Source organism: Scomber scombrus, chromosome 23 (assembly GCF_963691925.1).
Source record: "Scomber scombrus chromosome 23, fScoSco1.1, whole genome shotgun sequence".
NCBI classification, from domain to species: Eukaryota; Metazoa; Chordata; class Actinopteri; order Scombriformes; family Scombridae; genus Scomber; species Scomber scombrus.
In genome coordinates, this window is record NC_084992.1 from 10,547,194 (window position 1) to 10,571,807 (window position 24,614).

General features: G+C 40.5%; 1 protein-coding gene across 5 annotated transcripts in view; it reads left to right on the forward strand.

Moving 5' to 3' along the window:
• The window catches only part of chd3 (chromodomain helicase DNA binding protein 3), a 41,438-nt gene that overhangs the window by 6,831 nt on the left and 9,993 nt on the right, over positions 1-24,614 (forward strand). For 2 of the 5 annotated variants that reach the window (XM_062445428.1, XM_062445432.1), the window contains exons 8-39: positions 130-308; positions 1,537-1,806; positions 2,181-2,384; positions 2,960-3,183; positions 3,312-3,443; positions 4,293-4,389; positions 4,597-4,788; positions 4,880-5,080; positions 5,218-5,355; positions 6,238-6,359; positions 6,447-6,620; positions 7,540-7,681; positions 8,055-8,186; positions 8,387-8,504; positions 9,989-10,113; positions 10,232-10,463; positions 10,738-10,922; positions 12,122-12,299; positions 12,585-12,671; positions 13,054-13,139; positions 13,592-13,725; positions 13,823-13,967; positions 14,372-14,534; positions 14,702-14,862; positions 15,006-15,201; positions 15,335-15,451; positions 15,533-15,664; positions 16,303-16,411; positions 17,600-17,732; positions 20,149-20,434; positions 21,216-21,379; positions 21,716-21,842. In XM_062445428.1, the coding sequence (XP_062301412.1) occupies positions 130-308; positions 1,537-1,806; positions 2,181-2,384; positions 2,960-3,183; positions 3,312-3,443; positions 4,293-4,389; positions 4,597-4,788; positions 4,880-5,080; positions 5,218-5,355; positions 6,238-6,359; positions 6,447-6,620; positions 7,540-7,681; positions 8,055-8,186; positions 8,387-8,504; positions 9,989-10,113; positions 10,232-10,463; positions 10,738-10,922; positions 12,122-12,299; positions 12,585-12,671; positions 13,054-13,139; positions 13,592-13,725; positions 13,823-13,967; positions 14,372-14,534; positions 14,702-14,862; positions 15,006-15,201; positions 15,335-15,451; positions 15,533-15,664; positions 16,303-16,411; positions 17,600-17,732; positions 20,149-20,434; positions 21,216-21,379; positions 21,716-21,842 (5,085 nt within the window). The remainder of the gene's footprint in view (positions 1-129; positions 309-1,536; positions 1,807-2,180; positions 2,385-2,959; positions 3,184-3,311; positions 3,444-4,292; positions 4,390-4,596; positions 4,789-4,879; positions 5,081-5,217; positions 5,356-6,237; positions 6,360-6,446; positions 6,621-7,539; positions 7,682-8,054; positions 8,187-8,386; positions 8,505-9,988; positions 10,114-10,231; positions 10,464-10,737; positions 10,923-12,121; positions 12,300-12,584; positions 12,672-13,053; positions 13,140-13,591; positions 13,726-13,822; positions 13,968-14,371; positions 14,535-14,701; positions 14,863-15,005; positions 15,202-15,334; positions 15,452-15,532; positions 15,665-16,302; positions 16,412-17,599; positions 17,733-20,148; positions 20,435-21,215; positions 21,380-21,715; positions 21,843-24,614) is intronic. The other 3 variants (XM_062445430.1, XM_062445429.1, XM_062445431.1) reach the window with 3 other exon arrangements.

The following is a 24,614-nucleotide window of genomic DNA, read 5'->3' on the forward strand; positions in this document are numbered from 1 at the left end:
GAGCACAGCCTGCTCATTACATGTACTATACAAGACATAATTATATATGACATATAGTATTTTACTTGTAGACATGTGTCCGTCCTTTGTCTCCTGTCTTTCTAACCACATTTCTTTCGTATGCTGCAGTCCCAGGTGGTGAAGAGGAAGGTGACGGCTATGAGACTGACCATCAGGACTACTGCGAGGTGTGTCAGCAGGGTGGCGAGATCATCCTGTGTGACACTTGTCCCCGAGCTTACCACCTCGTCTGCCTTGAGCCTGAGCTCGACAAGGCCCCCGAGGGCAAGTGGAGCTGCCCACACTGCGTGAGTCCAGCTACATGAGAACGTGTCTGTTTCAGCTTCATTTGAAGATTTATCTCAAAGCTACACGGCTAAACCCGAGAGAAAAAGAAAGCAGTTAAAAGTGGTCTATTTTTACTTGCTTGGAGTACCAGATGAATAGAGGTTTAGTAGTTGCAAATCTCAGCAGAGCCGCTCTCACAGTACAAACACAATCACACTCAGGCAAAGTAAGACACCTGAAGCGGTGGTAGTGTGGGTGTTAATCCATTCAGTAATGTCACAAATAAAAACTGAATGCTCATTTTTTTGGTTACCATGACGCTGTTGTTTTTATACTGGGCCTGTGATGCAAAACGACTTAGAATCATCAGCACAATTAGACTGAACTTGATCAGCACTTCAGCAAAGATGGCCTGAAACTGCTGAATAGACGGTTAATTTAGAAAAGTAGTCACGCAAAGTCACCCACAGTGTTTGCTTGCCCGGAACTAACGGCAACTTCTACCAGATCACATTTGTTCATCATTGATTTTTATACCCAATAATGCCCTTTACTCATTATCAGCTGTTGTTGCACAAATGGTAGAATACAAATATGACTTGTTAGGCTTGAGTGTTACTGACTGGTGTTGTATAAATCAGCTTGTTCTTTTTTTAAATTGGCAACTATTCTGAGAGTGGATCAGTCATTACCTCATTACAGCCAGTCATTTGTGAGGATTTGCTGCTTTTATTAGTCTTATGTGATAGTAAACTGAATATCTTTGGGTTTTGGACTGGTTGTCTGACAAACCAGGCAGTTTGAAGACATCGCCTTGGTTTAAAGAAGCTACATTTTTTACTTGTTTATGGATGTTTAAAGAAAATAATTGCCAGAGTAGTTGATACAATTGAAATAATCATTAATTGCAGCTCTACTTTATTCACTCTGGGTTGTTTCATTGGAAGGAATGCATTATTTTTTGAGAAACTCCACATTCATCACTCACATTGGAGATGTTTGGTCTTGTCACATCAGCTGTGGTTACAAGGGAAGGACAACTGCTGCTCTTTCACTTTCTGCTCTAGATTTATCCTCTTGGTTTGTTTTCTACTACTCTCAGTCATGGTTACTTAAAATCAACAATAAATCATAGCCATCACCTGGATTCACCTTAACAGTAAAGCAAATCAAAGAAGAAGTTATCAGTTAACTCGTTTGGGATCTTTATGTAGTCAGGATTCTCGTGTTTCCCTCTCGGTCACGCAGGAAAAGGAGGGAATCCAGTGGGAAGCAAAAGACGAGGACTTTGAGGATTTCGAGGAGGACAGCGAGGACAGAGTCATTTCAGAGGTCGGGGTGGGGATCCCCGTCGGTGCGGAGGAGGAGGATGACGACCACATGGAGTTCTGTCGGGTGTGTAAAGACGGAGGTGAACTGTTGTGCTGTGACACCTGCACGTCCTCGTATCACATCCACTGTCTAAACCCTCCGCTGCCAGAGATCCCCAACGGAGAGTGGTTGTGTCCGCGATGCACGGTTAGTAACTCTTCTCTTCTCTGTTTCACTTCATCACTGATTAAAAGAGCCTGTACCTTTTTTTATTTACAGTTTTCTGATTTATTCATTGACTCTGTCTGTTTTTTTTTCTTGTTTCTGTTGCTTTACTAAACTGTGAAGTCTTAAAAAGACCAGGTGTGCTCAGTCAACCTACTGCATATAAATTCTGCCCCTCAACGGTGGATATGGTTAGATGAAACTTACAAATATATCACATCACTTTAGTTTTTAGTTTAATAAGATATTAAAGTCAATCACACACTTTAGAATACAATTTCACCTAATTTAAGTAAGCATATTACCACTGAAGCTATTATTGCAAGGTCTGATTCGTCACTTTATTCCTCCTCTAGTGTCCACAAATCAAAGGGCGAGTCCAGAAGATCCTCCACTGGCGGTGGGGTGAACCCCCGCCTCCCATTCCTGTGCCCCTGGCTCCTGACGCCCCACCCGACGCCCCGCTGCCACCGCCTATGAAGGGCAGAGCAGAGAGGGAGTTCTTTGTCAAGTTGACCGGACAGTCCTATTGGCACTGTACATGGATCACTGAGCTGCAGGTGAGACGATGAGTGCAAAGTGACGTTAAAATCCAAGAATTATAGGGTGAGAGAGTTCAAGAACAAACTCAAGAGTACAAAGATGGAGTATGAATTCTTAAAATTAGAGATGAGATTATCATCAGCTCAGAAATATGAATATTAATTTCCCCAGGCAGTTTAACTTTCACTGCACTGTTACTGCCATTTGGACATCTTGGGATTCAATGCAAGAACCATCTGTTGCACAAAAAAATATTGTTCCTTTTTTCCAATTTCTCACTAATTTTGCTTATTTTCTTGAGATACTTGATTCCTCTCAGGTCTTTAAAAATCTATCAAATGAAACAATCCAGGACAGAATAGTGCTCATTTCTCATGTCCCCTCTAAAGCTATAACCTATGATAAGGAGTCCCAAGTATATATATATTATTTCATTTTAAGGGGTCACAAGCCAGAGACAGAAAATGTGCTTTACCCATTAGATGTTATGTTTATCTTACAAATGTTCGAGAATATAAAATGCAAAATGCTTTGAAGTTTGGCAGAAGCATTCAGTCTCTTTCTTCTCTTTTTATGTACTGCTTCCCTCCAGCTGGAGATCTTCCACTCAGTAATGTACAGAAACTACCAGAGGAAGACGGACATGGACGAGCCTCCGAGCCTGGACTACGGGTCAGGCGGAGAGGACGAGAATGGAGTGGGAAAGAGCGAGAAGAGGAGGGCTAAAGACCCCCAGTACGCCATCATGGAGGACAAGTATTACAGATATGGCATCAAGCCTGAATGGATGATGATCCACCGCATCATCAACCACAGGTAAGAGTCTGAGTAAATGAGCCAATGTCATTTATTTATAGTATATTTATAAATGCAGATTACAGATGCTCAATTTGCTGTGTTTGCTGTTTCACTCATGCACTGTACTGTATGTGTCTTCATGTCAGTGTGGACAAGAAGGGGATGTACCACTACCTGGTCAAGTGGAGAGACCTGACCTACGACCAGTGCACCTGGGAGAGAGACGACATGGAGATCCCTGACTTTGTCATTTACAAGACCAATTACTGGAGACACAGGTAGGATAATTAACTGTATATAAAGATGGACGAGGTGTTTCCAACTCCTACCACTATACAAAAGTGAAGCCAAATGATCTCTTTTCTGGGAGCTGCCATCTTGCTTATGTGACATTATTTGGAGACAGAGTCTGCAGAGTTTAGAGTTACGCTGTCCTGCTGCCTGGTTTGAGAGCTGCTAGCAAGGCTGTCAATCATGATGTCATACCCCATTTTTATATCGTCAACTTACTTATTAAAAGCAAACTCGTAAGAAAATGAGCACATGTACAAACATCAGCATAATAAAAGTTACCTAAAATGTCCCATCCGCTAACATGGAAGGGGTGATACTTATGACCTATACTGCAGCCAGCCACCAGGGAGCGATTGAGACGTTTCGGCTTCACTTTTGAGAAGTTGTCATCACATCTATATATATATATATATATATATATATATATATATATATATATATATATATATATATATATATATATATACAGTCATGGGTAGGACCAGAAGGGAATATATCAGGTGTCAATGACTTAATTGTAGGAAAAAAAACACCCCAATTTTGATTGTAAGATGAAAGCAGTTCTCCCAACATGTATTTTTTAAAGTTTAAATTCTGGCCAAAATATTTCTAGAAGAAGGATATATGAAAACCATGCATATACTGTATATATTGATTCTTTTTTACTTTATTGCAAAAAAAAAAAAAGAATGAATAATTATACAATACTAGATGTTCTTATATTCATAGATGTTTAAGCATCTAAAACTTTAATGCGTAGGTATGCTTTTGATTATTTTCTTGCTTCCTGATTAATTCATTAACGCAGTCACATCTGTGTTGCTGTTTAACAGAGACAACATAATGAAGGAGGACCCAGACAAACCCAGGAAGATGAGGAGCAAGAGCCAGGAGGGTGAAGATGAGTGTCCTGCCTCACCGGTCACTGATGTGAGTTTAACTCAAAGTCTGCATTTCTATTTCCTGTTAAAACACATTTTTAAATGAAATCAATGTCTTTCTTTGTTTTAATTAATTAATTTACTACTTTACTATATATATATATATATATATACTATATATTTAATCCACAATAAATTATGTACCAATCAAGTTCTTCACATCTCTCATCTCTCTTCTCTCCTTTGTTTTTTCCAGCCTACGATAAAATACGAAGAGCAGCCAGACTTCGTCACATCGACAGGCGGTACGCTGCACCTGTACCAGCTGGAGGGTCTGAACTGGCTTCGGTTTTCCTGGGCTCAGGGCACTGACACCATCCTAGCAGATGAGATGGGGCTGGGCAAGACCATCCAGACCATCGTCTTTCTTTATTCACTCTTTAAAGAGGTGATGGTTCTGTTATTGTCTCGTTCCGCCGTCTTATTGAGGTTGAAGTTGAGGTTGAAACGTTAATGTGAATGTTCCTTCTCTCCTTCAGGGTCACACTAAGGGTCCGTTTCTGGTCAGCGCCCCGCTCTCCACCATCATCAACTGGGAGAGGGAGTTTGAGATGTGGGCGCCCGACTTCTACGTGTTGACGTACACCGGAGACAAGGATAGCCGAGCCATCATCAGAGAGAATGAGTTCTCATTCGATGACACGGCTGTCAAAGGAGGAAAGAAGACCTTCAAGCTGAGGGTGAGGAGCGAAGAGTGTAGATGTTTAAGCGAAATAACACAAACTAAAGCAGTTGTCAGAGATTTTTTTTTACCGAGTGATTTGATGTGATGTAAGGAAGTGGATCACACCTTTGTTTGCTCTTCTCCTTCCTCCAGAGAGAAGCTCCTATTAAATTCCACGTGCTGCTGACGTCCTACGAGTTGGTGACCATCGACCAGACGGCGCTGAAGTCTATCGACTGGGCCTGTCTGGTGGTGGATGAGGCTCACCGCCTGAAGAATAACCAGTCCAAGGTACAATAGCTTGTGTGTGTGTGTGTGTGTGTGTGTGTGTGTGTGTATGTCCACTGATGCTGGATTTTTTTAGGCTGATTATCAATATTTAATAGTGTAAAAAATACTGTAACAATTTGGCCTTTGTAGACTTGTGACCATGATTTGTTTGGGGTAGAACATTTTAAATGTGTTTTTTGTCAGTGCTCTCTGGTGGACAAATTATGTCAAGACAATACTGTTTCTAAATTACCTTTTTTATCTTTAACACATTTTTGCCATTTCTATCCCATTAATACAAATTAATTACTTACTTTATTCTACCAGAATAATTTTATATTACCATTACAATACCTTTTAATTACATAGAGACTTATGTATGCTGCTTTTATTTATTTCTGACTGCTATGCTTGTTTGATTGTGAATGCTGGTTCTCTCTTCACGGATGAAGAACTAATAGAAAAATAACATTGTTTGAATTAAAGTTGATTAATCTGCTCAGTATCAGTAATGCTTTCCAGATAGTCTACATACACTAAACACAAGCAATAAACCTCTAAGACAATTCAAAGTCAATGAACGCTAGTACCAGTCTGCAGTCTGTTGATCAATTGTACTAATTGTACTATACACAGATATCGTAATATATATCAGCAATTACATAAAACTGACAGTGCAGATATATCAGTTAGGAGATAGTATAGCTTTTATCGATGTATTTCATATAATGTATAGAATTATGATTGATGAAACCATTATTATATTGATAATGGCAATAAAAATGTTGATGAATGCACAATTATTTATTTTAGGATTGTATGATGTAGGCATTTCCATCCTCTGGGAAAAATATTGATGTACATACAGTAAATATAACAGAAGTTGTATAACTTTGTCTCCAGTTTTTCAGGCGTCTGAACGACTATAAGATCGACCACAAGCTGCTGCTGACAGGAACTCCACTACAGAACAACCTGGAGGAGCTTTTTCACCTGCTCAACTTCCTCACCCCCAACCGCTTCAAGTAAGACTTCTCTCTCTCTCACACACACTCTTGTCTTATTTCCTGCAGTCCTTCACTGAGTCCCCCTCTCTCTCTTTCTTTGTGCAGTAACCTTGAGGGCTTCCTTGAAGAGTTTGCTGACATCTCCAAGGAGGACCAGATCAAGAAGCTCCATGACCTGCTGGGGCCTCACATGCTGCGGAGGCTGAAGGCCGACGTCTTCAAGAACATGCCTGCCAAGACTGAGCTGATTGTCAGAGTGGAGCTGAGCCCGATGCAGAAGTACGGAACCGGGGAGGGGTTGATGGGAAATGTGGTTGTAAATGAAAATGTACTGGATGGGAGAAACTGGGCAGTAAACTCTCTCCTCTTTCTCAACATCTGTGGCCACTAATCATTCTCTTGAGCAGAATATTTGTCAACCAGTTGTTGTGTTGTCAAAAAATACACCCAGTTGTTATTGTGAAGATGCTTGGTGGTTAGTTGGTGGTGAACAATGGAGGACTCTAATACTTCCCAGTCCCCAGTAAGCATGGTGATTTCTGGGTGGAAAAACCTCTATGCTACATTAATAAGTGACAGGGTTTTTTATTTATTTCTATGTTACATATAACAATTGTTCACCCAAATCATGTTTAATCGTTGTGATTGTTTGAATTTGGAGGAGCACAGTGGCTGCTACTCGATGTCAGCTTTGGAATTGAAAATAATTGTCGCAATTAATTAAACTCAGCAACCACAACACTAAAAATAGCATTGAAATACAAAAAGGAATTTAGTGATTCAATCAAAAAAACTTGATTTGCCACTTTTAAGCTGATTAATGTGGTTAAAAGGGACCAATACAGACCTTTTATATTTCCAACAACCAGCACAATTGTGTGTACGAATGTAGATAATGGCTTTTGCATTTCTACATATTATATAATATAAATGTAATAAGTGATACTAAAGTAGAAAGTGAAAATTCCTAAACAACAATAAGAAATAAACAAACTTTCAAATTTCATGCTGTGTTTAAATATTGAACAATGTGTGGCGGAGAGCAGAGAGATTAAATCATTTTTTTACTGAACTCAAAAGTTATGTAATTACTCAATGTGTTTTGAACACCAGAAGACAGGCAAGCAAAGTAGGAAAGAGGTGTTCTGCGTTTGCATTGATATTATAATTTTTTTCATGTCTTTGTGTTTGATAATAGGAAATACTACAAGCTGATCCTGACCAAGAACTTTGAGGCTCTGAACTCAAAAGGCGGAGGAAACCAGGTCTCCCTGCTCAACATCATGATGGACCTAAAGAAGTGTTGCAACCATCCCTACCTCTTCCCGGTCGCCTCCATGGTGAGAACAGACGCACAAATGCTTTTGTCTTTGACCATTAAAATATAGCTGAGCAAAGTTTTACAGGAATATGAGGACAAAAACATCAGTAAACACTTTCTTGTTTTAAATTCAAATAATGTGCTGTTGTGTTTGATCACACAGACAGTTTAAATCCTTCATTCATTACTAGAATTTCACTTCTTTTTAAACAATTTGCTTGCATTATTTCTCAATTGCATAAGAGTGACACCCTGTGGTGATGTAAGGTATTACTCTTGTATCATATCTGTACTTTTAACAAGTATTTTTTATGAAGTTATCATCAGTGCAGCCAGTTAAAGACTATTTGTGTTTTATTTGCCATGTGGTTTTTGTTTATGTGCGTTTGTAGGAAGCCCAAAAAACACCCAGCGGTGCTTACGAAGGGTCGGCCCTAACTAAGTCTTCTGGGAAACTGACGCTGTTGCAGAAGATGCTGAGGAAACTGAAAGAGCAGGGGCACCGAGTACTGGTCTTCTCTCAGGTACACACTCACACGGACACACACAACAGATGGTCACCTCTCGTCACAGATGTTCAATGAGTCCCATGATGCCTGCAGATGGCTCAAGGACAGCAGGCTGTGATTGCAGCTGTGTGTGTGTGTGTGTGTGTGTGGGTAATGAAGTATAGATAAAAATATACACACATGAGCAGCTTTGTGACACTCTTTTCTGTTTGTAGATGACTAAAATGTTGGACTTACTAGAAGATTTCTTGGACTATGAAGGTTATAAGTATGAAAGAATCGATGGCGGCATCACAGGAGCGCTGAGACAGGAGGCCATCGACCGCTTCAATGGTGAGTTTTGGATGTGCAGTTGGTCGTCCATGTCCTTTATTGACCTCTGTTGGTGACAATCTGGCATAAATTATACATTCCTTATGTTGCATTGAAACAGAGTTGCATTGAATTGACAGAAATAAGAAAGAAAACAGAAACAGCCCACTAAATAAGGCATAAATCCAAAAGAAATGGCTATTGAAGAGGAGTTAAATGACCATGCAGAATATAGTCAAATGAGACATTATGAAAAATCTGTAATGTTTTCATGTAAAACACTAATATGCTAAAACTCACAGTGAAATGGAGATTAGAACATCCTTAGCTTCCATAATACAACAGATTTCTGAGTGAGTGAGTGTGTGGGTGGGGTGTAGTTATGAGAGAGATTTGATCCGATTAAATTGAATTACATCAAGACACTGTTGAGAGATACAGAGCAGCACAGGACTGTTTGCCTCCACTCAAACCTCCCTCACAAGCGTTGTTAGATTGTGAGGGAGTAAACGCAGAGCACATTTTTAGTAGTTCAAGCGCAGCCATAAAAATGTCACATTTTACAGAACAAGAAAAGGAAGATTTTGATATAAAAATATGTGATTTTATTTGGTATATTTAGTGATAACTTGGAAAAATACATTTCATACTGGGAAAAATATTTTTTACTTTACTGCATCTTTGGGAGTTTTTTGGCAATTAATAACATTCAATTATACATTATGAATAATAGCCGAAGGTGTTACCTAAGGTCAACATTAAAATGTAATGAACCTTCGGTGAACCTTTTTGTAAACACATGAGAAATTTAGTTTTTCTATATCAGATCCCCATAATTTGTTGTAGAGATTTGGTGGTGTATTGTAATTTTTTGAATTTTTCACTTAATACTTCTGATTATGCAGAAGTTATTAGTACATTTTTCAGTAGAATATTTAAGCTTTTCAATAGATATTGTGCAGAAAATCTAAATGAACACCATAAAACCTGTATTCTTGTGTGTAATTGTTCTTTATCAAAAAAGTTTGATAATGAAATTGTTAAAGAATTCAATCGCACAAAGTGAGATTGCTTGTTACGGCCATTTTGTGTTACTGGACACACAAAAACATAAGTTTTACTTAGTCTTTAGTCTTTATTAAACAATGACCATGCATAAAAATGATTTATGATTTATGCCAGATGTAGCTATTACCTGATTTTCATCTGCAGTCCTTGGGCAGGGACACAGAGAACAATCACCTGACACTAAAAGCATTAATTTACATACAACACTATTAAATAGTCTTTATCACACCAACAATTATACAGACAAATCTAAAAATACATATCAATTGCTCAGTATTCTTTTTTTTGCACACTTAATGTTGTATTATTGGGGATTCGGGATTGATTCTATAAGAAAATATCATATCTTTTTTGAGTTAAGTCCGTGGTATCAGTAGCATTCTGTCGTTAAAGTTATTCTTATTATCGTCTGTTTGTCTCTGTCTCTCTGTCTCCAGCTCCTGGTGCTTGTCAGTTTTGTTTCCTGCTCTCCACCAGAGCCGGAGGTTTAGGCATCAACTTGGCCACAGCAGACACCGTCGTCATCTTCGACTCTGACTGGAACCCTCACAACGACATACAGGTACTGTAGACTGGCAGGTTTTGGAAGATGATTCCCAACTTCTTAAACGTCCCTGTATCAAAAAACATAAATCTCTCTTTTTGAAACACGTTCCTTGTCTTTGTCCCTCTCTGTTCAGGCGTTCAGTCGAGCTCACCGCATCGGGCAGGCCAACAAAGTGATGATCTACCGCTTTGTGACGCGAGCCAGCGTGGAGGAGCGCATCACCCAGGTGGCCAAGAGGAAGATGATGCTGACCCACCTGGTGGTCCGGCCGGGCCTGGGATCCAAGGCTGGCTCCATGTCCAAGCAGGAACTGGACGACATCCTCAAATTTGGAACAGAAGAGCTTTTCAAGGATGAAGTAGAAGGTAACAACATTAATTTACAATGTGGAAATTAAAAGTCAAATGAAATTAGGATTTTCAGTAAAATATAAAAATGTGGAGCTTTGGAGGTTTGAAGTTGGTAATGTTTGGCAGGCTGCTCCTCCTGAATAAAATTACTTTGTCAAACACACTCACTCTAATATCCTTTCATCTTGACAAACTTGGCCTGAGAACATAATCGGCTTATTCTTGTTTTATTGATGATATAAATGATGATGATACGCCAGAACAGGACAAATCATTTTTCACTTCTCAGGTATGAAGAACTCTTCGGTGGGTAAAGTTGAGGATGAGGGTAGCGTGATCCACTATGACAGCACCGCCATCGAGAGGCTGCTCGACCGAAGCCAAGACGCCACAGACGACACGGATGTCCAGAACATGAACGAGTACCTCAGCTCCTTTAAAGTGGCCCAGTACATGGTCCGAGAGGAGGATAAGGTGAGAGACAGAGGGAAGAAAAGAAGAGGAACAGAATAGCACAAATACTACCAAAGATTTCATCTCTTAAATGACCTTTTTAGACTTTTTTTTACTGTCCAAATAATCTGCTCACATCCCGACAGCTTTGGTCGACCCAGTTTCTGGGTAAAGCAAGTCAAGACATGTTTCTCTTGCATTGTAGTTCATTCTTTAATTTGAAGGAACATAGAGTCGAGTGATATGGTGATCCATCAATGATTTTGCCATACAGTGTTATACTTTATTATATATCTGCTTATATTAGGTCAACCCTGCTTTATGACAATATTGTAGTTACAGGATTGATGTTACCTTGCGAGGCAGCTGCAAATCCAGCTGCCTGGAGATAACAGTGATAGATGGATAGTTCATCCAATCACCTGCCAAGTATTTTAAGCGCTTGCCCTTTTCCAGGAGCTTCCATGGACCACATCTTAGGTGGTTCTGTGTAACAAACCATCTGCTGCATCAGGTTGGGATTGTTGCACCACAGCGATGAAATGCCTTGATTTGCCAAGTATTTCAGTGTCCGGATCAGCCAAAAACAGACATTCCCATCTGGTTATTTTATCTACAAATTTATAAACGGTTTCTCTATTGAGTGTCCAGAAAATGTAATGTATCACCATACCCCCTGTGTCTTTATAGTGCTTTATAGTAGTGTAGTGCAAGCTATAATATCTGTCTTTTTAGCTGCTAAATGCTCTGATATGTTCTCCAGCTAGTCGCTAACTTTGTTAGTTTGCCATGTGATGCTGGGCAGGTAACATGCAGCAGGTGTATTAGATTTTTCACTGGAAACAGCTGCTTGTTGCTACTAGAAACAAGGTTAATGAGAGTGAATAAAATACTGATTAGTGCAGCTTTAATTCATACTAAATCAAGAGCCCTGATCTTTGTGTGATGTTTTATGAAGAAACCTTTTATCAATATATCAAAATTGCAGCAACATGGATTTCACAACTGGTAGTGGTTACCAGTTGTGATACTACAAAACCTATGTTGCTGCAATACAATCATACAATCAGATTCTTTCATCTTTAATCTTTGTTCCGAGGCCAAGTACTTTTTGCAAAAGTGCTACTACACTGAGCACAGTCGCTTTCTTTGCTCTCCAACCTGTTAAGAAAAAAAGCACTTCATCTTTTCTTTGTGTGTGTACTTATCTTATGCTCCAGATCGAGGAGATCGAGCGGGAGATCATCAAACAGGAGGAGAACGTGGATCCAGATTACTGGGAGAAACTGTTGCGGCATCACTACGAGCAGCAACAAGAGGACCTGGCCAGCAAACTGGGGAAAGGCAAGAGGAACCGCAAGCCCGTCAACTATAACGACGCAGCGCAGGAAGACCAAGGTAAGGAGTGGGTTTGGATCTAGTGGTCTCCTGGGTAGAGTCAACTCATCTGAGCTGTTTTATGTCTTAGACACCTTAGTATTACAATCATGAAATAAAAGAGCAGTTTAAGATTCTTTTGGGTAATCCAGGATTTAAAAATGAAGCCTGACTCGGTATTTATTGCTAAGATTTATTATTTTTAATCTTGTGATTTTAGATGACATGTCTTGTGTTTGAGTTATTGCTTGCACAGTGGAAGTGAATGGGCCTGGCCTATTGACAAACCACCATGTGCTGTTTCAGAGTGGCATGCTGACATTTCAGATAACCAGTCCGAGTACTCAGTGGGCTCCGAGGAGGAGGACGAGGACTTTGACGATCGGCCAGAGGGTAAGGAGAGATTTTTAAAAAAAAAAAAAAAAAAGAAAGAGAGAGACATCAAACAGAGCTGCTCATGAACAATGAAAGACGGCTGCTTTAGTGAACCACGCGAACACACACACACTCGGGCCTGTGTTGAATTACTGGTCGAAATTGATTTAGTTGTTACAGTTGCCTGGCACAGCCGAACGCATCTGTTTGCCAAGAAATGCAAACCGCCATCCACCTTCAGACAGCTGGAGCTCAAAAGCAACTATAAATGTCAAGGGAAAGATAGATTTATACTTTCCGCACTGTGTTCCTAATCTTATTTTCACGAGATTAAAAAATCTGAAAATGTGAGAAATTATAGTCACCTCTTTTCTGTTTTCTGCCTCCTTTTACCCCGCAGGTCGAAGGCAGTCACGTCGCCAGTTGAGGAATGAGAAGGACAAACCTCTCCCTCCTCTTCTTGCCAGAGTTGGAGGCAACCTTGAGGTCTGTAAATCTCACTGGAACTTGTCCTCCTTTCGTTTTGTGTGTGTTTTTTTAAAATTATGATATTACCAGAGCCTGTCAACTTTATTTTAAGTTGAACTCGCATCCCCAGTGGTTTTTCTAACAATCTACCAATGTCTGATTGGAGATGGCAGCAAGGCTATTACATCTCCAACAAGCTCATCTATCATCCTGATAATGGTAGACGTGATTATAATGGCCTGCAATGTTCAAGCTAGTTTATTTTAATATTAGGCAGTTAGACCGATTCACAAAGGCCTTGGGATGTTTGAGAAACACTCAGAAAAATGAACCTTAAATTTTCTCATCCCGACATTTTCATTTACAGTCTAACAGAATAATAACCATACACAGACACATTTTAAGACATGGACAGACAGTGCCAGTTTCACTCTATAATACCTAAAATACGCTGTGATTTCCATTGATAGGTGCTGGGCTTTAACACACGCCAGCGAAAGGCTTTCCTGAACGCAGTGATGCGCTGGGGGATGCCATCTCAGGACGCCTTCTCCTCTCAGTGGCTGGTCAGAGACCTCAGGGGCAAGACTGAGAAAGAATTCAAGTAAGAAACGAAATAAAAAGAAAAATGTTCAAACATCAACTTTTATTATTCCTCTCCTTTAACCACAGTTTCCTATCCTCTCCTTCCTCTCCACCAGAGCGTACGTGTCTCTTTTTATGCGTCACTTGTGCGAGCCAGTGTCCGACGGGGCCGAGACGTTCGCCGACGGCGTCCCGAGGGAGGGGTTGTGTCGGCAGCCGGTCCTCACTCGAATCGGCGTCATGTCCCTCGTCAAGAAAAAGGTCAGCCTGACAAATGCAAAGCGATAAATAAATGGTGTCTAAATAGGGGGGCAAATCTTTAATTCAACAAACTACAAAGACAATATAGTTTTATGGTCTTAAATAAAACGTCAGAGCTTGAATTATGTTTTTCTAGTGAAGAAATCCACCATTACATCTTGAAAGATGGTCTGATTGCCGACTACTTTCAGTTTGCCAGCTTATTTTAGTTTATCCAAACATCTTAAATCCAGTCCGCAGTCCAACTTGTTGAAACCTGCTGACATCCTGATTTGCTATCTATGCTAGGGGGGATGTATGATATACTGCCAGGCAAAAAAGGGCATGTGGGTGGTGAGTTTAAATAAGGTACTATTAGGTAAGTCGGGTGTGTGCCAAGTTTTGTTTTGATGTTTTGTGTGCAGATCCAGGAATTTGAACACATCAACGGGCGGTGGAGTCTTCCAGAGCTCAAGCCAGAAGTCAGCATAGACAAATCCTCCTCCAGGGCTTCCTCTCCTGCCGTCAAGACCGCCACTCCCACCCCTGATGCCAGCTATAACACCACGCCATGCACCTCTAAGCCAGGTATCCAAATACACACAATCACACAGCCCAAATCCAGCAGGGGGCACTCCATGTACTGTAAAGGGCACCAGATCATGTTCATTTGGATGTGATCTAGTTTTATGTGTGTGTGTGTTTGTGTGTGTACATGCATTTTGATGCATTTTGATTTGTCCGTGCATGTGCAGCGACCCCTGCTCCAGCAGACAAGCTAGAAAAGAACGGGAAAGAGGGAGAAAAGGAGGAGAAAGAGGAAGGTGAGGCCTCGTCGGAGAAAGAGAAAGCGAAGGAGAAAGACAAAGATGAAGGGAAAGAGGTCGACGGCAACAAGGCTGCTGACCCTGAAGAGGTGAGACATGTTTCTCTAAATAAAGTTCTTTTTTGTTGTTGTTGCATATTTCAACCCATTTACCACAAAGCAGGCTTTCACCATAAAACAGTAAAATACAGCAAAGGCCAGCTTGTTGACTGAGTTTGCCTTCTTCCCTTTAGCTTTCCTCATCACAAAATGCATCTCCTGGTCAAAAAACTGAAGGCAAAGACGAGAGCGACGTGAAAGAGGAGGAGAAGAAAGAAACAACTGATGCTTCACCCGCCACAACAGAGGAGAAAAAAGCACAGGAGGAGAGCAAAGAGGAGTCAAAACAAACAACTAAGCAAGACACGGAGGTCAAAGAAGAGAAGTCAGGTGAAAAACAGAAAAGGAAACTTGATGAGCTGATAAGGCACAGCTTCACCTTTGCTTGTCAATGAGGCGGAAAACAGATGAGGCAGATTTATGCGACGCGTTTGTTTAACATTCATCATGATTTTCTTACCAGATGCAGAAAAGACAGGAGAGGAGAAGGACAAAGAAAAAGAAAAGCGAGAGGAGACGCCTGCCGCAACGGAAGCAACAGACGCCAAGGATAAGAGTGAGGCTGCTGACATGAAGAAAGGTACGTCTCACAGTCTGAAGAGCCTCAAGAAACAGCTAATATTTGCTATATGATGCCCTTTGCTGTCTTTCTCAATAACAGAGGAGGTCAAGGGCGAAAAGGATGTTGGGAAAGAAATCAAGGCAGCTAAGGAGGAGGTGCCCAAAGGTAACGGGAGGCCCCCCATAGAGCGACCTCGCTTCATGTTCAACATCGCTGATGGAGGCTTCACTGGTTAGTGCCGACGTACCGTCATCCATCTGTAAAGAGAGAAAGTCCAAATCTAGCAGTCAGGTTGAAGTATGCATGAGAGATTGATTTACAGATTAGTTGGACTCCACGTTATGAAATTTCCTCTGATGTCATGGTTCTTCAACAAGAGCCGTGAAGAAGATCGCTGACGAATCAAAACATTGAGTGCTAATAAAAGCTCCAAAAAAGATCCAGACAGATAAGGACAGTTCAGTTCTATTTTGTACTTTAATATCTCAAGCAAAGACTCCAACCCTGATAATTTGATATAGACTGTGCAGGAAATTGTATAAATGATTTAAAAACATAGCTGTAGTTGTATCAGAGGCAGTAAAATTGAGAAGGCTTTTCTTAAATAATAAAACTACAAAATGCATGAAAGATGAGGAGAGAAAAGTGAAATGGCAAATAGTCTAAGCAATAAATTCACTGCTAAAACCTTTTGCTTTTCAGGGCTTCTGCACAAAGTCAGCAATGAATTAAAATCCATCTTCCCCTTGATCACAAAGCCAGAAAAGCTCTGCGCGCCATGAAAACACCTGCAGCCAGGTTTTAGCTAGCTAAGCACTTTTGAGACCGAATTCATTTTTTTAACTTTTCTGCTGGCTTCATCCCCACAGAGCTTCACACTCTCTGGCAGAACGAAGAGCGGGCTGCCATCTCCTCAGGGAAGATGAACGAGATCTGGCACCGCCGACACGACTTCTGGCTGCTGGCGGGAATCGTGATGTATCCTTGACAGCAGTTGCCCGGGCGATGACCCCAGCGTGTTTATTTTTCTGTCGGCCGGCAGAAGTCCAGCGTAATAAGTCAACAAGCCAGCCAGAGCTCAGTAAACAGCAAAATGTGTCTGCTGGAAGCTGATGTAGTGGGTCATTTAGTTCATGTTGTTCCCTCTATTATGTTAATTAAGGGCGTGTAGCATTCACATAAAACTGAGTTTTCATTACTCTGCAATTTACACTAACATAAGGGAAGTTACATTTCTCATTTTACAAGCTGCCTTTAAACTATTTTGTGCCCAAAAATAAACTCCCATTTTGAATTTAAAGTGGGTGAAGATGAAATATATCAAATGTCAGTTTTTAGCTAAAGTTAATTCTAATGCGGGTTATGCGTTGTTGCACGAAAAAAAAGTGAAAACCCTCAATGTTTAGCTTCACTGTAATGGTGCCAGGTAGGAAGATGACTTCACTGTCATGAAAAGCTCAGTACCACTTGCTTTTTTGTGTCAAATATGGAACTGGAGCCAGGAGATTAGCTTAGCTTAGTTTAGCATGAACACTGGAAAAAGAGCGACTAGCCTGGTTGTGCCTGAAGCTCAAAAATACACCAGCACATCTAAAGCTCCCTAATTGAGAAGTATAAGTGTATGTACAAAATGTACAACAATTTCTGGTTTTATGGGGAGGTAATTGCTATTTATGCTACATGTGCTATTAAATAGCTCTTGCAAAAAAAAAAAAATTAAATAGCTCTTGCAGGCTCAGTGAGTTCTTGGATTATTTTCAGAACCACAAATTGTTGGTTTTACATGTGGGTTCATGTACAGATGAAGTAAACGAGGCGCAACGTGTTAATTGCCGAGCTTTAAAGATATCTTTTTAACTTGTTTCCACCTGCTTCCAGCTTTGATGCTAAGCTAGGCTAATTGCATCCTGGCTCCAATCTCAGATTTAACATGAGAGTGGTATCAAACTTTTCATTTAATTCCCAGCAAGAAAAAGAGTAATATTTTCCAAAATGTTGAACTATTCCTCAAAGTTCATGGGGTTCATAACTTTTTCACTACTACACAAAAAAATCTCCCTGTTTAGCTTCATTGTCACATGATGATGTTTGGTTGGAAAGTCGGCCCACTGGCTGTTCAACACTGTTTCTTTACTGGTGTTTCATGACCCTTGACCCCTGCGTCAGTCACGGCTACGCTCGGTGGCAGGACATCCAGAACGATCCACAGTTTGCCATCGTCAACGAGCCTTTCAAGTCACAGGCGAATAAGGGCAACTTCCTGGAGATGAAGAACAAGTTCCTGGCACGGCGCTTCAAGGTAGGATGAGACGCTGCAACAGCTTCAACTTGACTCAGTAAACAAACACAAGATTTATTTGTCTCTTTTTATTTTACGGTAAGGCCTCTTATATAGGGCTGGAAATTGACAATATGCTTGATTTTTTTTTCTACTCTTTCAATATCTCACTGTGACAAATTAAACATGTTTTTTTAAATCAGTTTTTTCCTTTAACAAAGAAAGCAATTGTTCTTAAATGTCATCTATAGCCTGAACTAAATGAACCACATGATAAGTAAAAACTATAAATCTGACCAGACATTCGAACCTGCAACTTTCGGTACTTCGCAGCGTCTTCGATCACCTGACTTTTTTGATGGGTCGGATGACAGATGCCCCTAGACCCACTTATTGAGTGGATGGTATTGCTGACCGCTGCATTTCTGGAACAGCTCTCATCCTGTTTTTGAGCGGCTCACATGTTTCAGATCCTGCCCTCAACATCCTCATTTACTGTATCCCCTTCTGTCTCGCTCTCTTGACTCCTCGTCATCTCTCTTGCTAAAATTGCCTGCCGTCACTGTTAATTTGCTGTCGAAACAACACATAAGTAAATTCTTTCACAAAATAACAAGTGGTAATCGGTTGTGCAACACGATAACGTCTTTTGCAACGCGTTTACAACAAATAACCTCTATTTTCCAGGAACACACACACGCACACAACTGAATCACAGTATGAAGCTTAATTTCCCATGAAATACTTGCTTAACTGTCGCCATGCCAACAGAGCCATTGAAATATTGCTTAAAAACATCAGAAAGAGAAGATGAGAAATGCTTGGAGCAGTTTCCATACAGAATATAATGAGAGTAAGGGGCAAAATCAATAATACATGTATATTTTTTGCAAGAAAAAGTGGAGATTACCTTTCTGCATATGTTTAAATGACACATTTTTTCAGTTTTTCTTTGATGTAATCTAAAATCACATCATTTCTTAATGATAATATCTTGAACATGAGTTGATGTGTTAAGCTGTTTTATTAAGGACATACTGAGTAGTTCATGTTAGGATTTTTATTGTAAGTGGATTTAGTTTTTTCGTTTTTAGATTCATTGCGATGCATGACTTCTTATCCTGAGCTTAAGTTATAAATACTGTCTGAAGAAGGTTCGAAAGGACTGAAATGGTAGTTTGGTGTGCTGACTTGATACATTTCTGAAGCACCTGCATAAACCTGAAAGTCTTATTCACACCTGCTATAAATATACCAATTGTACATATTCAAATAAATCACAGAAATACTTTAGAAGCGTTTCACCCTCCCTCATTTGACACCTCATACTTTATAGTCACCCTTTTTACCCAAATGAAACATGAGAGTAAAGAAAAGTATATTTCAAATATTAAGACAGCAGCTGAGTCCAAACTTTATATTACGTCCTAATTTTAAGCAGGTTTTAAGTATTACGTATGTTGACACTGTGAAATAGACTTAATTAAATTCAACAACACCTTATTTTTGAGAGCGCTATTGATGGGAATTAACAACGCAATGCAATCATAGCTTATATATAAAAATAAAAAAGAAGTAAAAAGAAGCTGTATGGTAGATGTTATCAGTTGTTTAGGTACTTCCTTTATTTCTTTTAGTTTAGCACATGTAAGTTAAACAAGGTTTTCTTTTTTATAAATGGACATTTGTGAATGAAAAATTTAAAACATTTACAATGATATTCATCTGTTGGTCCTTATACTTCTTAAACAATCTCAAACAATGAGCTCATTGTAGGAAATAACACCAAAATCTGATTCAGAAAGAGATAAATTATTCCGGTTTAACAAAAAACTACAGCTGACATTAGCATCAAAGCACAACATAAAAACCTGATTACAGTATATTGTCACTACACAGGTAAAATGATTTGTTGTTAAGCCTAGGGGATTTAATTATCATCCTCTCTATAAACCGTCTTTATCAGCAGCACGCCACTCTCGTGTGTTCCTATTTTTATTCTCTTTATCTCTCTGGCGTCTGACAACCTGCGGCCATGGCAATTATATTTTGAATCCAAAGCCGCAGTTTGATGACAGTGGCAATTTCCTGCCGGTACAGAATGATAAATTATATTGATTTTACTGCAAAAACAGTAACATTGACTAATATGTAGTATGTTATCAGGACACATTTGACGCTCAAACAGTAAGCAAGCGCTTAGGGAAATGTGGACTCACCTATGTTATGTCTCGCACCTCAATTTTATTATGTTTTGCTCTGAAGCATTACAGATCAACTAGGGGGGTAAATATCTGCAAGTTTTGTAGTTCAAAATGTGCAAAAATACCAACATAAAACACAGTAGATGGACAAATATTAATTTCGTTGACATTAATGCATTTATTTCTGTACTTTCTCCTGTCTTTCCATGACTCCATCTCCCTCTGCCCTGCAGCTGTTGGAGCAGGCGCTGGTGATAGAGGAGCAGCTCCGACGTGCAGCCTACCTGAACATGACCCAGGACCCCAGCCACCCGGCCATGGCGCTCAACGCACGCTTCACTGAGGTGGAGTGCCTGGCTGAGTCGCACCAGCACCTCAGCAAGGAGTCACTGGCGGGCAACAAGCCAGCCAATGCTGTCCTGCACAAAGGTCGGCGGAGATGGGGTGATGCCTGCAAAAAAAACAACCAACAAACAAATTTTTTGTCTGTTCAGTTAACAAAAACAAAACAAATGCAAAGTGAGTGAAAGAAAAGACACACAACACGTTTTTAGGGGGATAAAAAAACACCAGTCTGATTTGGAAAAAGTGGGAGAGATTGGAAGTCAGATAATCACAGGCACCCAACGAAAGAGAGCTCGACATTTCACCAGCAGCGTTGTGCAATCGCGGTCTTTCCTGCCGCAGTGACTCTATCGTTCTGCCTGGAGCTGATTTTAGCAAAGCCGAGCAGATAAGCTTACACGATGTTAAGTGATAGCTCCAAACATTTCCTCACTGGCTCGCTGGCACGTCTGTCCATGTTTATATAGTTTTTTCAACAGGAAAACATGCTCGGCACACTACTGTTCTTGTTGCCGTCTCGTATTTCCTCATGTAACGGTGCTGAACTTAACGAGAGAGCCCTGAATTGACTCTGATAGTCTGAAATCAGTCTTCCATGTAGGGATGTGATGACAGAGAGCCAAGAGAGCGAAGGATGGGAACAGCAAACTTCTGTTAAAATACAAAGATGTGTGCTATATGTGAATATGTCAGCCCCAAAGCTCTGTCTAAACTTTTAAACAGACTGCACATTGAATTTGAAAATGTTAATAATGAAGTTGCTGAATCCCTGCCAGGACCTTGGGTGAGACACAAAGGCACATTATTGTGAATTAAGTATCAAAATAGAGCATCCAAAAGTGAATAAAAAGCCAAAACAAACTAGGGTTAAAGCTAGAATAATAAAATATGGAGCAGAAATAGTTGTTTTTAATAGAGAATGTGTTGAAGCTGATGTTTATTGTTGTTATTGCAGTGCTGAACCAGTTGGAGGAGCTCCTGAGTGACATGAAGGCTGACGTGACCCGGTTACCGGCCACACTGTCCAGAGTCCCACCCATCGCCGCCCGCCTGCAAATGTCCGAGAGGAGCATCCTCAGCAGACTGGCCAGCAAGGGCACCGAGACGCACACGCCCCCGGTCAGCAGCCTGCTTTATAAAACACAACACAACACACACATACACACACACACAAATAGCCACACTCACAAGTCGAAACCTGCACGAGCTGCCTGCGCTTACTGGAAAAATAATACATGGAGGGCGGCCAATGAAAATAAAGAGCCCATTATCTTGTCACCCACCTGCGCTTTTCCACTGCACAGCTGCTTAGTCAGCAGATTTTTTTTTTTGCCAGGTTACATAACTTCAAAGCGGTTCTTTGTTGTTTTTTTTTATGTGCCTTTTATAAGAAAGAAATATATATATATATCACATGAACCCAATTTCTAAAAAAAAAACCTTATCTCTGTGCAGCCCATCCCTCCAGGACCTTACGCCACCCCTCAGAACTACGGAGCCCCCTTCACCCCCGCCCCCCCGAGCGCCCTACACATGGGAGGGGCCAACTACAGTCAGATGCCGCCAGGATCCTTCATATCAGGTCAGTGCACGGCGCTGCAATGACATTAACATCTACTATGATATGAAATAACGGAGCAGTCAGCAGATGGACCCTGTGGTAGGTCCGTCATTACAAAATAAGAGGTTATTTCTCAAATATGTCAGACTAATATGTGTAAATGTCTGCCCTAGACGTCTGGAATTTCCCCTTTTTATGTAAAAGCACAGCCATAAAAGAAATTGCTCTTTTAGATTTTAATATTTCAATCATCATAATTTTTTATTTGAGGTGTGTGTTGTCTAACTTTGAAACCACTTTAGAGGAAATTGAAGAAGGTTTTTTTTTTTTTTTTGCAACTTCATAATTCAAACACAAGTACAAAGCGTCTCTGTCTGTGAATGTGTGGAAAACTTGTGTATGTGTGAGTGTGTGGGAGAGATGTGAATGTGTTTACAGCCCACGATAATAAAGATCATAACGTGATAAGGCATCAATAATCACAGTGTTCAAGGTAATTTACAGAATAAGAAGGATACCAATTTGTTTGATATGTTTGACACTTGGCAAGTGGATGATAAATGCCAGATTTATGCCTCTTCATTGAGGTGTTTTTACGGTCTCTCTGTAGACGCCTCTGGCACAGGAACTGATTTATAGCCGCCGGAGAATTCAATCCGCCGATCGTCACAACAGTGCTGCAACATTAAGTTTTGCACATTGTAAGGTCATGTTGTGAATTCATTATATAACCAAAGTAACACTGTGTACATTATTTGATTTATTTGGTGATCTTGGCGAAGATTTGCAACATATAAGTCAACGTATGCATGTTTAAAGGCGCATTACACCACCTTTATGCATGCATTTCAGTTTACTTTAGCCTGTTAACATATAGCATATAATATAGACACTGTAGTCAGTATAGCTACTGTCTTCTGTGGCTCTAAGAGGAGCTTTCTCAAGCCTGAGAAAATAACCCTGATTATGTCATAGGGATGCCATCAATAGGAAGCAGCATTTTGTAGAGTTTGACTCATACTAGAAACAGAAAAATCAGGATATCCTGGCCTCTGAATCACAGATTTAAACTATTTTTAACATGTTTCTTGCAAGTTGCCCAACTTTGTGAGAGTATATCAAATCTCTTACTCCACTTTGTGAGAGCAATGATTTCATATTCAGATCATGGAGCCTTTTTTTCAAGTTGCTCTGCATTTTCTTTACCATCCATAATCTCAACCGGCATCAGAAACTCGTCTATATGTTGTATTTCTGTAGCTTCAGTGCAGCAGAGAGGACACCCCAAGCAAGAAGCACAAATCAGGCTTTTTAGAAATCTGGACTTGATTACTTGGCAACCTGCACTGATGGTCAAACCAAAATGTTGCTCTCTATTTAAAGATAGCATCCGTGGAATTCCATCTTTATATGGTTATGTTGTTGTGGGAAAAACATTTAGCAAAAGCAAATTTAAAAAAAAAAGAAGAATGTCCAGGCTTCATCAAAACCGAGTGCTGACTCTGGGAGTTTCAGAAACATTTTTTATGCCCTATTTTTAGCTTTGTAATCAAACACAGCTCAATTTAACTCTTAAATTTCACTATAATCCTTAAATGTGAGGAGTTAAGAGCTACCTGATGGCTTCTAAAGCAGCAGTGTTTTAAGCACTTGGAACAGACACTTCAGTTCCCCCGAGCAGCTTAGTTGTGAAACCTTCAAAATCCAGAAAGGAGTCCGTATCGGAAAAAAAACATCTGTGGCAGAGTTTCTGATGTGGCTGCCAGATAGACACCTGAAATAGACATTACCAAAATCAAATACAAACGTGCTGCTCTGCTATATTAAGGTGTTTTCATCTCTTAACATGTCCAACCTCGAAACCTCAATACTCAGTGCTCAGCAGTAACGACACATTGTGCAACAGCGAAGCACAGTCTGGAGTGCTATCAAACCTGTCTGAGGAGTACTATTTTTCATTTTCAAGCATGTTTATTTTCTCTTGTGAAGTCATATAGCGGCTCATTATTTATAGAGTTAAAAGCTTTAAAATTAAAATCGTAAAGGAAAAATGTTTGGGTTCCTCGTGTCCAACTCTCCTCGCCTGCAGTCTGTCAGAGCATACTGGCAGTTTGTGAATTTATTTTCTCATAATTAGATTGGTAACAGCATATGCTCACCAGACGCACTCTCAGCTCTGCGTGTGCATTCGTGTTTGGAGATGTTTAGATAGCAGAGATGTGGCAGAGATAACTGGTAAAACCTGATATTTCCCAATAGCTCTACCCTAAAAAAAACCCACAACACCCAGCTCTCTCAGTTCTGCGCCTGACTCTCACTCAGTGTATCTTGATTTATGTAATTGTAGACTGAGACATCTGTCAAAGGCATTGCATTTTAGAGAGCCAGGGCCTATCTCTGAAAATGTCATTATGCTCAGCCTGTCTGAATCCAGCCATGCCAAGAAAACATTCGGACTTTGTACCAAGGTATTTTGAGAGGGGCAGAAACCGCAGAAGCCGTTTGGTTGTGTAAACGTCGTGTTGTGACTTGCGAGCCGGCGGGAGGGCTGGGCCGAATGCCGCGCTGTTCAGAAATAGTCGCGCACGGGTTGTGTTGCCCCGTGGGTTCGCTTGCGGGAGCCTCGCAGCGAGCAGCTGAGGTGAGCGCAGGCCGAGCTGATCCGAGTGCAGTCTGAACTGACTCTGGCAGGGCACAAGCACGCAGCAAATGAGGCCACATTTGTGGTCTTGATTGGGGTCGAGCTGGTTCCTGACCTTTTTAGACTCAACCATAGAGGGAAAAAGTCAGCAG